Below are 12583 nucleotides of genomic sequence, written 5' to 3'. Positions count from 1 at the left end.
GTTCAAGCTCAATTTTAACACTTTAATGTCAAGACAGGAGCACGTAGCAAACACTGCTTTCATGAGCCCAACCCAGACACGCATACAAAAAAAGATCTGTATAAAGCTGCAGCCCGGTCACGGTAAGAAAACACTTTCCATACTTCAGGTGTGTTTACAAACTGGAGGCACCATCAGTGAGGACACGGAGCAGGTTTGGAATGAGGATAAAAAGGTGTCAGGACCCGATTAGGTTCTAATGGGTTTTATCTAGCTCGTGTTAAAAGGCCACATGGCAGCTGCCAAAAACGCCCTGATGCGAAGTACAAGACATTTTCCTCCGTGCTTCTCCATGTACACTTGGAAATGATTTGGAAAAGGAGGTGACTTGCATTCCAAATTATTTACCAAGACGACAAATCTGCTCAGGCTTTAGAGGGGCCGACTCAAAGAAGCGTGTCTAGCAAGGATGCCAAGTGAATACAGAAAGACGTACAGCAATACAGTAATCCCTCGTTTATCGTAGTGAATCGGTCACAAAATAGGAATCCTTTAGAAATCTATTATTTTGGTTGTCACAGCATCGAAAACCTGTTCATGGCCTTCTAAATACGGTTTTAACATAATAGAGCCATCTGAATATGAAATAGTCACTGTTACTTGTTTTACCCAATACAGTAAACATAAGAGAGAAAATAAGACCTAATAGACTCACATGTTAGCATTGGGAGAGCTCCTTGTTTCTTCCAGTTTCTGGACTTCCTGCAGTGGCCATCGTCTCGGCACCTAGTGACCACTGTAGAGTACTACATATTACGTCTTCTCATTTGTATTTTAGTTAATTGAGCCATTTTTATGCTTGAAAATGCTAATACGCTGTAGTTAACCATATGAATATTTTTTGACAAAGTGATAGAGTGAAGCCGTGAAATTGGAAGCGTGATGTGGTGAGGGATGACTACTGTTTTCCAAGGCAGGCACGGTGATCAGAAAAAACATTAGCGTATCAAAAGGGACGAAGCGCGGAGGAACATTTTGGACTACTAATACTTAAACTAATAATCGCAACAAATTTCGATTGTGCATGTTATTTCATTCTATTTCCAGGATTTAATACTTTGAAGAAAACAGGAACGTGGAAGTGCGAAGGCGTCTATGGACGGAGAGGACAATCAGAAATGGATTTAAAAAAAAATATATGGAATGACAATGAGAGAGGAAAGAAAGCGGAGGAAGACGACGGTTCAGAGAGGGAAGGTCAATCTTTCCAGTCCTTCTTGATGGTGAGGCTCCACTCCCAGGAGAGATGGTCGTGTTTGTCGTCATCAGTGAACTTGGACTTGATGTTGTAGGTGCCGCGAGCCAGCATGCCTTTGGGCGCCTCCTCAACAGTGGTGGTGTACTCGTACTCCTCGCTGGGTCTCGGCCCGTAGCTGCCCACCATGTAGTCCGACTTGTCAACTGGACATCGGAGATGCGACGGGGTCAGGGTCATCTACTCTTAAATAGCTAGCATCCGGAGGGCGGGCTTACCCTTAACGCCTTTCCTGAATGATTGCTGAATGTACTTCAAACCCGACACGATCTCCCTGTTGACCTGCCAAAGACGTCACAGCGTCAGCGAAAACTGAGTGAACACGTGTCAAAGACTCTCACCTTGAAGCTGATCTTTATTCTGTAATCCACACCCTCCTTCAGCACAAATGGATTCTTCTTGAAGCTGTCCAGATCTCCTGGTAGGAACAAAGAGTACAAAAAATTACTTTCCAGACAGGTATTCAACTAAAATGCTATTTTGAAAAATGCTTACACAATAAAATGGTGTATGCATGACCATTATTTTCTATGGAAAAACTACCATGAAGGTTCGGGGCCACATGTCCCCTACATTTTCTAAGGCGGTTTTGGTCCCCTGTAGTTTTTACTGTCAAAAACAATTTTACGCTATATTAAATCAGTCAAGCGCTAGGACCAAGCTGAAAATGGCCGCCAAGCTGAAGCCTGTGTCCATTTATAGACCGCCCACAAGCTCATCGATTGGCTCAGCCGACTTTTTGCTAGCGTGTGATTGGCCGTCCCCGCTGTCACTGAGTGCCTGGAGTTTTCGTTAGTTAGCCACAGCCTGTGTTCAGCTGCCACAGTATCAGCTGTTACTTGTTGGACGTTTGCTCGGCCTGGGTCACGCCAGAGACGGAATATAATATCATTTACTTTTATACTAACAGTTTAGTCCGTACGTGTTTGCGCGTGCGTGCCTGCATACGTGTGTTGGGTTCACCACAACCCTTTTAGACCACGGGTGCAGTAAAAAGAACTTAGCTAAAAACATGAAAAAGTAGTGATTTTGAAGTGAAATACATTGACTAAATATGGCGCATACTAAGTAAAAAGAGAGGGTGAGCAGTGTTCCCTTTTGCATAAAGAATTGAAAGCGGCAGCCTTCATGAGGAACTTGTACACATTGTGGCCACCAGATGGCGCCCCCCTCGTGCTGCAGAAGAGTACCAGAACAGGAGCTGACGACTGGATTGATGTTCACCACATGCTTGAAGTGATGCTAAGACATTTTTCTTCATTGGCGATTCTGTGTTAAGTGAATTTTTATCTTGTAAATGACACATTGTTCGAGATATTACAAGATATGCTTTTACATGACACAGTCACCACACACTACTCACCATTCTAAATCATTCACTCCAACTGGAGGAAATCAAATCTTTATTTGCCTTTGACTTAATGGTTCCAGAAAGATGTTTGTCTTTATTTTTCCTCAAACTGCTGCACCCTAGTCCCATGCCACACATAAAAAAAACCCAGAACCAAGCATTTTTACAGTAATCTCTTGCCACTGTACGCTTTTTTGAATTTTGTGGCTTCATGCAATCACGTTTTTTTCAAATATATATGAATTAAATCAAAAGGTGCTTCATGGTTAAATAGGGCCTACTATTAGTGCAAAAATATTAATTACATATTTTTTGGCTAAATGCACAAAATATAAATAAGGTGTTCAGAAGACGCATTTGAAAATGTGATGATTGTAGTGTTGTACACTGGTCACTAGGTGTCAGTAATGTTACACTGATCAGTAAGGAAGTAAAAACAAGGAAATCCTAATGCAAACGTGCGACTGTATTATGTCTTATTTTCTCTTATTATGTCTACTATATTGGGTAATACAAGTGTAAAAGGTGACTATAGGGGTGTTATATCATGTCTACAAAGCTCTAATGTGAAAAACTGCATTAGAAGGTTGTAAACAGGCTTTTCTATGCTCTAACCATATACGGTAAATCAGTGTTTCCCCGTACTGCTGCGGACATGCTGTTGGCACATATGACGTGTTTGCTACTCACCCTGCAGGTCAAGTACCAGAGCGTTTGGCGCTGAGTCACAAACCAAAGTCATTCGCGTCACCTGGATGTTTGGGGTGTTCGGATCTAAAACGGGGGCAAAGTCATAGTTCACATTTACCACTGGTGAAAAGCATTAGTATAATTATTATTCTACAGTACAACAATTTGGAACAGGACAACACATTCAGGTGGGAAAAAAACACTTTTAAAGTTGTACAAACGTTTGGGGACTCACCTGCCAAAGCAGAGACGTTGCCAAGTAACGCCTCCTTGTACTTGCGCAGGCTTTCATCATCTTTGTCCATCTCTTGGATCTCTACTAAGCTCTTCTGGGCCGGAGCTTTGTAGTTGACCGCGCAGTCCGTCTCCTCGTTGGCTGCGGCGATCGCGGCGAGCTGCTCGGGTGTGGGTTCAGGCTCTGCCATGGCTCGCTAAGCAGAAAAGCAAGCAGTCGTGAGCGTTCAGCACAGCACACCACTTCCTTTTTGTCTTTAATAAGATTTGACCTGCACATGGCGGGCGGCACAGCCTGGCAAGTCGACATCTGGACGACGATCTCGATCTAAATCTAAACCCCTGGCTTTTTGACTAGACACTGCTGGCGTACCGCTTGCTTTGGAGACGCTTGTTACAACATAACTGCATGGCCAATAGTATGAAACTGATTATTGATCATCACTGTACAACGAAACACTGCAGGAAGAGGTGCAGAGTCTGGCAGATCTGGAAAGCTTTCTGTGCGGGTGATTGTGTGTAGCTGCTCTGTAGGAGTCCAGAACTCATTACAAAGGCCCGAAAATTAGTACAAGTATAATAGGTCCCCTTTAAGAAAGACATTTTCCCATCCCATTAAAGTATTGAAAATTGACTTAATTGACTTGACCATTAATATTCTCCACAGCTGTCAAGGATGTACTTTTGAAAAGGTGATGCTGACAATACACTTCTCTATGCTTAGCGTGCAGAAATGGGCATTTCTTAAAGATCAGTTAATCAGCAAATGTAAAGTGCAAACATGCAGTAGACATAAGAAAGGCATCGACTGGCAACATACGGCGTACATCTGCTGTGCGGAGAAACCATTAGCGCTCATCAACACCTGCAGCAGCCATGAGGCAGCTGGAAGCCTGGTTGTCATTACACAAGCCAGTCTGGTTTATGTCTTGTTCTGGCACCACGGCCTAGCGAATAGCTTGATGCTATGTTTCAGCAGCAAGACAGGTGAAGCTGCAGCTTATCCATAAACGTGTCACTGCACAAACATGCAACCTGCTGGTTTGTTAGTTACACCAAAACGCTACGCCCGCTAATATCTGGTGTTTTGTGGCAGTTGTGTGAGGCAAGAACGCAGCTTCCCATATTTCAAAGCGCTGAGGCATGAGGCCACTTAGTGCAAGTGGAGAAGATTACGTACTTGGACAAAACACAAGACATTAAGCATGTTGACACAGGCTCCCAGGCTTAAAAGGGGAGAGTGATAAACGGTGCTGAAAGAAGTAAAGAGATACGCGTTCTTCAGCTTAAAAGGGGCAAAAGTGCAAAAAAGAAGACACTGTTGTTCAGACAATTAGCAAGACAAGCCCTTTTCATAAGAACTGTATTGCAGGTGGTAGGTAGCCACCTGTGCATGAGCATTATCCTGTTTGTCAGCGTTCCTTTTTTGGTTGCACATCGATGATCGTTACTGAAAAGCACCTCACACAAAATGCAAAGCTTGCAAAGCCTCATCATCTCCGCCAAAACACAAGACCAGAGACAGAGTTTACATCGAGCTGACAGCAGTAAATCACACGACTGCAAACAGAACCCGCAGGGCTGTCACTTAGTGTCGGTGCTGCACAGCTGGGTATTAGCCAAGCAGGACCTGCCTTTCCTAACGGGGCCTCTATGCTGCCATAAAAAACACACACATTCCTTCTCTGCGGATAGCACGCAATGGCTGCTTAACTGTGTGTGTGTTTGTGTAAGCATGGCGACACAAAGAGACCGGAAATCACTGATGCCGCCGAGGATCAGCCAACAGGTGGCTTCTCTCACTTCCTCTGCTCTGCTCTAGAACGGGTTTACAGTAACAAGCAATCACGTACTGTAGAGGTTGCATTACCGGCGACACGCTTGTATCGAGCGTGACGCCTACCGTCTTTGTAACGGTCAGCATGGGGGAACGACACTGTGCAGGAGGATGTACAAATTCAAATCAACAAGAATAAAAACATTAACATCATACCGGTATGAACTTCATCAACTTTCCAGAGCTACAGTCATGGAAACATGATTAGACCCCCCCTTGTGTCTTCAGTGTATTGGTCCATTTGAATGCCTGGTACAAGTAAAGGTACGTTTGTTTGGACAAGTATGATGATGTAACAAATATTGCTCATAAGAGTTCCATTTAAGAGCTGATATCTAGCAACTTCCATGGTTTTCTTGATAATCTCTTAGGTTCTTACATGACCAGCTATAGCATGTAACTCATATGTCCAAGCAAAGGAACCTTGAGTTGTATCAGGCATTCAAATGAACAAGAAACAAGGGTGGTCTAATCATTTCTTCCATGACTGTATGGAAATATCAAACCATTCAATTCCTTTTTACGGGAGTATCCATCCATCCATCCATCCATCTTCTATGGGGGCATGCTGGAGCCTATCCCAGCTGACTTCAGGCGAGAGGCGGGGTACACCCTGGACTGGTCGCCAGCCAATGGCAGGGCACATATAGACAAACAACCACTCACATTCATACCTATGGACAACTAGCCAATTAACCTAACATGCATGTTTTTGGAATGTGGGAGGAAACCCACACACGCACGTGGAGAACATGCCAACTCCACACAGAGATGCCCAACGGAGATTCGAACCAAGATCTCCAGACTGCGTTGCCTGTGTGTGCTAACCACTCAGCCACCGTGCGGCCTTTACGGGAGTACGCTTCCACAAAAGATGTTTACTTTTGAAAAGTAGCACTTTTAACTTTGTTTGCTCTCTCAATGTTGGTGTGAGCTGTTTGTTATGACACTTTTATTTTGTTAAAACAAGTCAACAGGATCTAGCAGGCTCTTATTTCAGAAGGCCGGAGGTGTGTTGTGTGGGTTGAGAAGGCTCCACTCTGGCTGGACTTTCCCAAAACCCAGATTTGGAAAAACGCATCCAAAATATCCGTATTCATGTGGACATGGCCAATGATGCAAGTAGATGATGATGATGATGATGACGCCACCCAGACTGTGGTCCAGGGATAAACACTGCATACAAAAATATTCAGACAAATATACACGTGTAGATAGAACACTTCATCTTTGGCCACGTTGAGGTGTCAAGTACTGCCACAAACGCACTGGATATGAAGATAATCCAAATGAAATTGTGACACAAAATGAATCCAGCGTGTCCCCTTCATCTTCATGGAGTCAAGTCTAGACAGGATGAACACAACACCAATTCTGGTAAATCAGAACAAAGATAACAATATGATTTGGAACATAAATAAACGCATTGACAGTAAAATAATGAAGTGAATATTGAGCTGGATTTCATTTCACAGACAACTAAACAAAGGAAGGTACGCTAGTGGCTACCAACAAGTAGTTAAGATAAGTCCACGTCTTCATCTACAGCAGGGATTTCAGCGTGTGGCCCAGTGGGCCTCCCCTGAGAGAATAGAATAGAGGTGGGGCCTCCGCTACTCCTTGAGAACCTGATTGTGTGGAGCATATTCTCTAAAGTACTCACTGTACTGCAGCAGATACCAGTGTGTTGATTTGGCCTACGACAAAGGTAGCACTTTGGAGAAGCTCACATTGGAACATCTACGCTCTAGAAGTGAACTCTGCGGTCCTTAAGAATCATTCCATGACTGTCGCGGACGCAAGCAGAAGAACGATGTTTGCGTGTTACATAAACTTCGCCGACGGCCGTGTTTTAGTCCGAGTATGAAATATGCGAATCAGCGAATCAGGGCCAACGCAGGAGTAAACCGCATTAGCTCCAACGACATTAGCATTGTTGTCGTGATGACACACATTCTTGCAGGTTGACTCGGCACAAACAACACAACTGTGTCTGACTGGCTGCCGGCTCGGGTCAGCGGTCACTCCTCAGAGACGATTCGGAGGTCACAAGATCATCCAAGCCAATGCGAGGTCATGTGTTGGCCCTCACCAAACATTCCCCCGAGAGCCAGTCTTGGGACGCCACCCTCCAAGATTCTATTGGAGATTTTTCCCCAAATTCTGTTTTTTCCCCTCTCATACTCCACCAGTGTCGACTGCTTTTGTGACAGTAAATAAAATGTTATATTAAGGCAAGTTTTTTTTTTTATGACACCCTTCATTTTGCTTACAAAGATAGACAGTGTGTGGCAAACAGAGCTGTTATTGTGTGTGTGTGTGTGTGTGTGTGTGTGTGTGCGCATGTGTGCGTGTGCAGAGAATGTTTGTTGATGGTTAAGATGAGCTGGGGGCAGGAATAAACGTGCATCTCGTCCTTAATTCACTGAGAACCTGCACGACATCGGCGGGCATCGTAAAATGCTCGTTTGCATGAGCCAGCGGTAAAACACCACACGGTGTAAACACACTCGTACAGTCTGAGCGGCACGCGCACACAGCCGCACTAGCGTGCTCTGCTAAACTAAGCTAACCCCGCCGGTTTCCGTTCATGCTCCGTAAGAGAGGAGTTTCACAGACGTTTCGCCAACTGTTTCGGGTCCCCGTTTCGACATGGTTAGAGCCGGGAGAGATTCCGCCACGACTGAGCAGTCTGCCGGGGAAACACTTCCCCACATCCTTTGCCTCACGATGACAGCACTTCATTTACAGTAGATTCTGTTTTTATTGGCCAATTCTGCGATTCCGACCGTGATTCAGTTAAGGCGGAAGTCGTAGGCCCCCACAAGAACACAACCTGCCGTCTATCGTGATAAAACGTAAGGTTAAGGTGGTGAGATTACAGTACATGAGATTATGGCCAATGAGGCGACATTGGACGACATGCTTGGGAAGTACCTGAAAGCACCACGTATGTTTAGGATGATTGTCATGCTGGAAGACCCATCTACGACACAACTTCAGTGTTCTGGCTGAGGCCAGGAGGTTCTGTTCCAAGATTATACACTTCATGACCCCATTTCATAAATGATGGGCTGCTCTTTGTTAGGCAGTAAGCTTACGGTTTAAATGACTTGCTTGGTGGTACGTGCAGTCCTTGCTTTTAACTGGCTGGTTAGATTATGTGGACATGTTGGACAGCCAGCACATGACAACACAGCAGAGGCATCAAGTATCGATACAGCCGAGCTGACATTTGCAGGGACACGACACTTGTGGGGCTCAAAGTGACCGAGCATTTGAGGCTTTTTGAGGTGACATTTAGATGGAGCCTCACCCCCCCTTCTGAAGCCACCCCTCAAACATTTGTGGCTGTTTTGATCCTCTGCCCCCCCATGACTCCACTGCTTTTATAATGTCCATTAGCGCTACAGCCAATATGGTTACATTTAGGGATGTCCAATAATAATATATCAATTGATATTGTATCAGGTTTTTCCCTATAATGAAAACCGATTTAAAAATGCTGCATATAAAAGGCCTATGGGCTCCCGTACTTGCCGTCATCAAGGCATCCAGCGGCGCCACTATGTGGAAATATTCCAACGCGTCCTGGGTTATTTCTCGCAGTCGGAACGGGGCCCGGTATGTTGAAACCACGGGCGTGAGCGTGCCGCAGATAGCGCCGACGTTAGCCAACTCGTTAGCTTGTCGCGGCGCCGACACGTTCTCCTCGTCTCCGTTTACCCACGCCGAGGGTCACCAAATGTAGCGTTGCGATTCACAACGAGACGGGAGTCGACGTAGGTGGCACCAATCACTTTACTCTCCACTCAACTCAACAACAAGCTACAGTTGGTTAGCAATAGCTTGTTGGTTAGCAATAGCTTGTTGGTTAGCAACGTGGCTACGAACACAGGAAGACAGACGCTTCCTTAACCTCCAAGAGAAACGTCTAAAACAGTGTTGTGGGTCACCGCACTGTGTTACTTCCATGATGGGAGATATCTGAGATATGCTACACATATCGGTATCGGAAATTTAGAGTTGGACAATATCGGCATATCGGACATGCCTAGTTCCAGTACTTCTCGACTTCTGTCAGAGACCAAAAATGTGTCAGAATGAATCGTCTAATGGAAGTGACACTAATGAGATCCACAAATCCTCAATCCGTTCCAATTGATGAGTTGGTGTCAGCAATCTCATTAATCGAACGCGACTACAAACCACATGTCACAACGCCGCTGGACATTTTGTTTTTCAGAGTTACGCAAACTTCCTTGAACTGGCGAGAGAGCTCGATGATTCATCTCCTCTTGACTGCTAAACCAAAGGCAGCAAACTCAAAGCACAATTTCAAATTCCACCTGTGCTCTCACGTCAGCTTCATTTGGTGTGTGGATTCTTCACTGATCGTGTGTACAAGGAAGGCCACAGCACATTGTTACATGTCACAAAAATAGCTTAGAGCTGAGTGCTGATAGTGGCGCAATGAGGAAGTGCTGCAGCAAGAACTGCGCTGGAACAAATGCAATGCACAGGAAGCCCAAAAGAAGCAATGCAATCAAAAGAGAAGAGCGAGCAGGTTTGAGTAGACGCAATGAACTCGTCTGAACTGATTACATGAAAAGTTACTGTCACATTTTCAAAAGGAAATAAACAGTCATACTGTATCGGCAGAGGCGGACAGAAAGAAACAAAAGACGACTTTGCCAGGAAGAACCAGAACAAATAGGAAGCTTTAAAAATAGCTGGGGTGAAATCCCTCCGTGCAGTGGCAGGAAGCTGTGATAGAATGAGATAGCGAGGTGCCGGCTGGACGTAAGGTACTGGCTGAAAGGTCTCCCACTCCATTCCACACAATCGAGTATGTCCATGGGTGGGACGCACAATTTTTATTTCTTTTTTTAATTTAACAGATTACAAGCAGGAGCGTTGGATCGATACTTGGATTGGATGGAAGCATTCAATTTAGCTTGAAGAAGGTTGTGCTCCGACTCAGACAAGACCACACAAATCATTTCCTGCAGACACTGGCCCGTGGGCGTCTACGGGGACGTCCACGCACCCTGTGAGGGACGTGACGTGATCGTTCGTAGGACCCCATGATGTCCGTGTTGACGGGATTGGCCAATAAAAACAGAATCAACTGTTAAACGCAAAAATTGACAAAATGTGAATGAAATGCAGAGGAGGAGGAACGTTGGTGTCAGGAAGTATTTCTCCGGCGGACCACTCAATCACGGTGGAATCTCGTCAAACACTAGCCCGCCCCCTCCCCAACTCAACATGTTGAAACTCAGGCTGTATGAGTGTGTTTACACTGTGTTGTGTGTAGCAGCTTGAAAAAAATAAACAGTTTATTTTTCAAACTGGCTGGGTGAACTTCAGTAATATTTAAAAATACAGTAGAATCTCGGTTAAAATTGACGCCCAAATTTTTTCTACATTTCCCAGTTAGTGTAGAATATGTCGCGGGTCTTCTTGTGTTATTAATACATCGCATGAGTCCAATGTGTTTTTATTTTTTAAATCACAAACATCCCTGTCAGGAGTTGTCTCTGTTAGCATGGAAAACGAAAGTCGTCGTCTCCCAATTCCGTCGCCCGTCTATGACGTCAACAGCGGTTGACTCTGTAGTTCTTTGCAAACTAACCCAGTCACACCACAAGACTCTGCGTTTCTTATTGGTCACGGCTGCAAAATAATCCCCAGTGGAGCCAAAGACAGTTGCAAGATGGTGAGAAACACTGCTCAATTCAAGAAATAACTCAAAACAAAGACAAGGCAATATTTAAATTAGACAGAAATATGGCACATGCCTACCATACAGCTGAAGGAAGGCGTGTAAAATGTTTTTTTTTAAAGTGATGGTTGGCCTTTTATCGCGTAAGCAAGGCGGGAAGGGGTGAGAGGATTTGTGGTGATGGCTGATCTCTTGGAATAATCACCTATTAGCTATAATCACTCGGAGCACATTTGATCCAAGGGGGTGTGATAAATGCACACTTGAGGAGGGCAACCTTCATCAAACCAAAGATGATGAATCATTTTTATGGTCTGAGGGATGAGTCCTGCACACAAGTTCATATTTGGGTAAGGGGGGGAAAAAAAAGTTCGAATCCAGGAAGTTACACGGAATGTTCCACTTCGGCCATATTACACATACTACAAAAAAGGTCAACTTTTTAAAATTTGGTGAACCAAAGTACTTGTTCTAATAAATAACCGTGAGCATTAACGTGAACAACCGACAGTAAAAGGCCGTGGTCGTAATTGTAGCACTCTTCCGCCACAACAGATTTAACACCCGGAAATGAAATGAAGTTAAGGTTTTTACAACGCACGTTGCTGAAGCATTATATCGGGAAGGCATAGCATCAAGTTTGGCGAATGACCCAGCAAGAAAAGCACATTAAACATCACTATGTTGGTAGTAATTAATATTTTAAAACTCCCTTGCAGCAGGAAGTTGCTCTTTGCCCAACTAAACAGGTCATTAATTCGGGTTCTCGGGTAAAGCAAACGCTTCCTTCCAAAACTCGCAAAGTGTACCACAATAATATTGGCTAGTCATAATACTAAACGACTTCCAGGGAAGTTTATCGAATGTTTCATTGAATCTTACCGTTTTACCGCTGAAGGACAAGAAGGCTCTTATGGACGCTGGCGAGAGGGGGTGAAGTGAAGTGACACAGGAAAATGTGAGCGTTCCCGCGAACAGGCGAAACAATGTCCGGCGGATCAACTTCAAAATAAAAGCGATTCTGCTTGGTCAAGAAAAAAGGCTTCAAGTTGCCACCCATCAGGGCGAAATCTTACACTGACTTATCTATGGATTCCATTTGTAATATGATTTATTGTATTAGTCACATTTATAACAAAAGAATGACGTATTGTCCGAGAAGGTAATATACATTACGGGCAATGCCATATTGCGGTAGTAATGGGCTGTGACCGGAAGTTTGCGCGACATTGGCCACTTACAAAAACAAGTACAATATACAGCACTATATTTAATAAATTTGGGAAATTGTATTTGACATTCGTGTGCGTCTTAAGGCATACACCATTTTGCACAACTTTTTCCTCAGCATTACCAGTCGAAAGTCAATGCTACATGGAAGTGCGGGGTTCGTTCGCTGAACTAATAAATCTACCCTAATTATCTGACAGACTCCTCTTCCGCATAAGA

At 44.4% G+C, this 12583-nt stretch overlaps 1 protein-coding gene across 1 annotated transcript; it reads right to left on the bottom strand.

Moving 5' to 3' along the window:
* Positions 1-8: 8 nt before the first annotated feature.
* Positions 9-12107, bottom strand: arhgdia (Rho GDP dissociation inhibitor (GDI) alpha). The gene is made up of 6 exons (XM_054758985.1): positions 12017-12107; positions 3571-3766; positions 3336-3419; positions 1636-1712; positions 1513-1576; positions 9-1440 (listed from the first exon to the last, which is right to left on the bottom strand). Exons 2-6 carry the CDS (start codon positions 3758-3760, stop codon positions 1238-1240), a joined length of 618 nt encoding a protein of 205 aa, XP_054614960.1. The 5' UTR covers positions 3761-3766; positions 12017-12107; the 3' UTR covers positions 9-1237.
* Positions 12108-12583: the final 476 nt, after the last annotated feature.

Source organism: Dunckerocampus dactyliophorus, chromosome 18 (assembly GCF_027744805.1).
Source record: "Dunckerocampus dactyliophorus isolate RoL2022-P2 chromosome 18, RoL_Ddac_1.1, whole genome shotgun sequence".
Lineage (NCBI taxonomy): Eukaryota > Metazoa > Chordata > Actinopteri > Syngnathiformes > Syngnathidae > Dunckerocampus > Dunckerocampus dactyliophorus.
The sequence above is the reverse complement of the archived record's forward strand: the minus strand, read 5'-3'. Positions and strand labels throughout refer to the sequence as shown.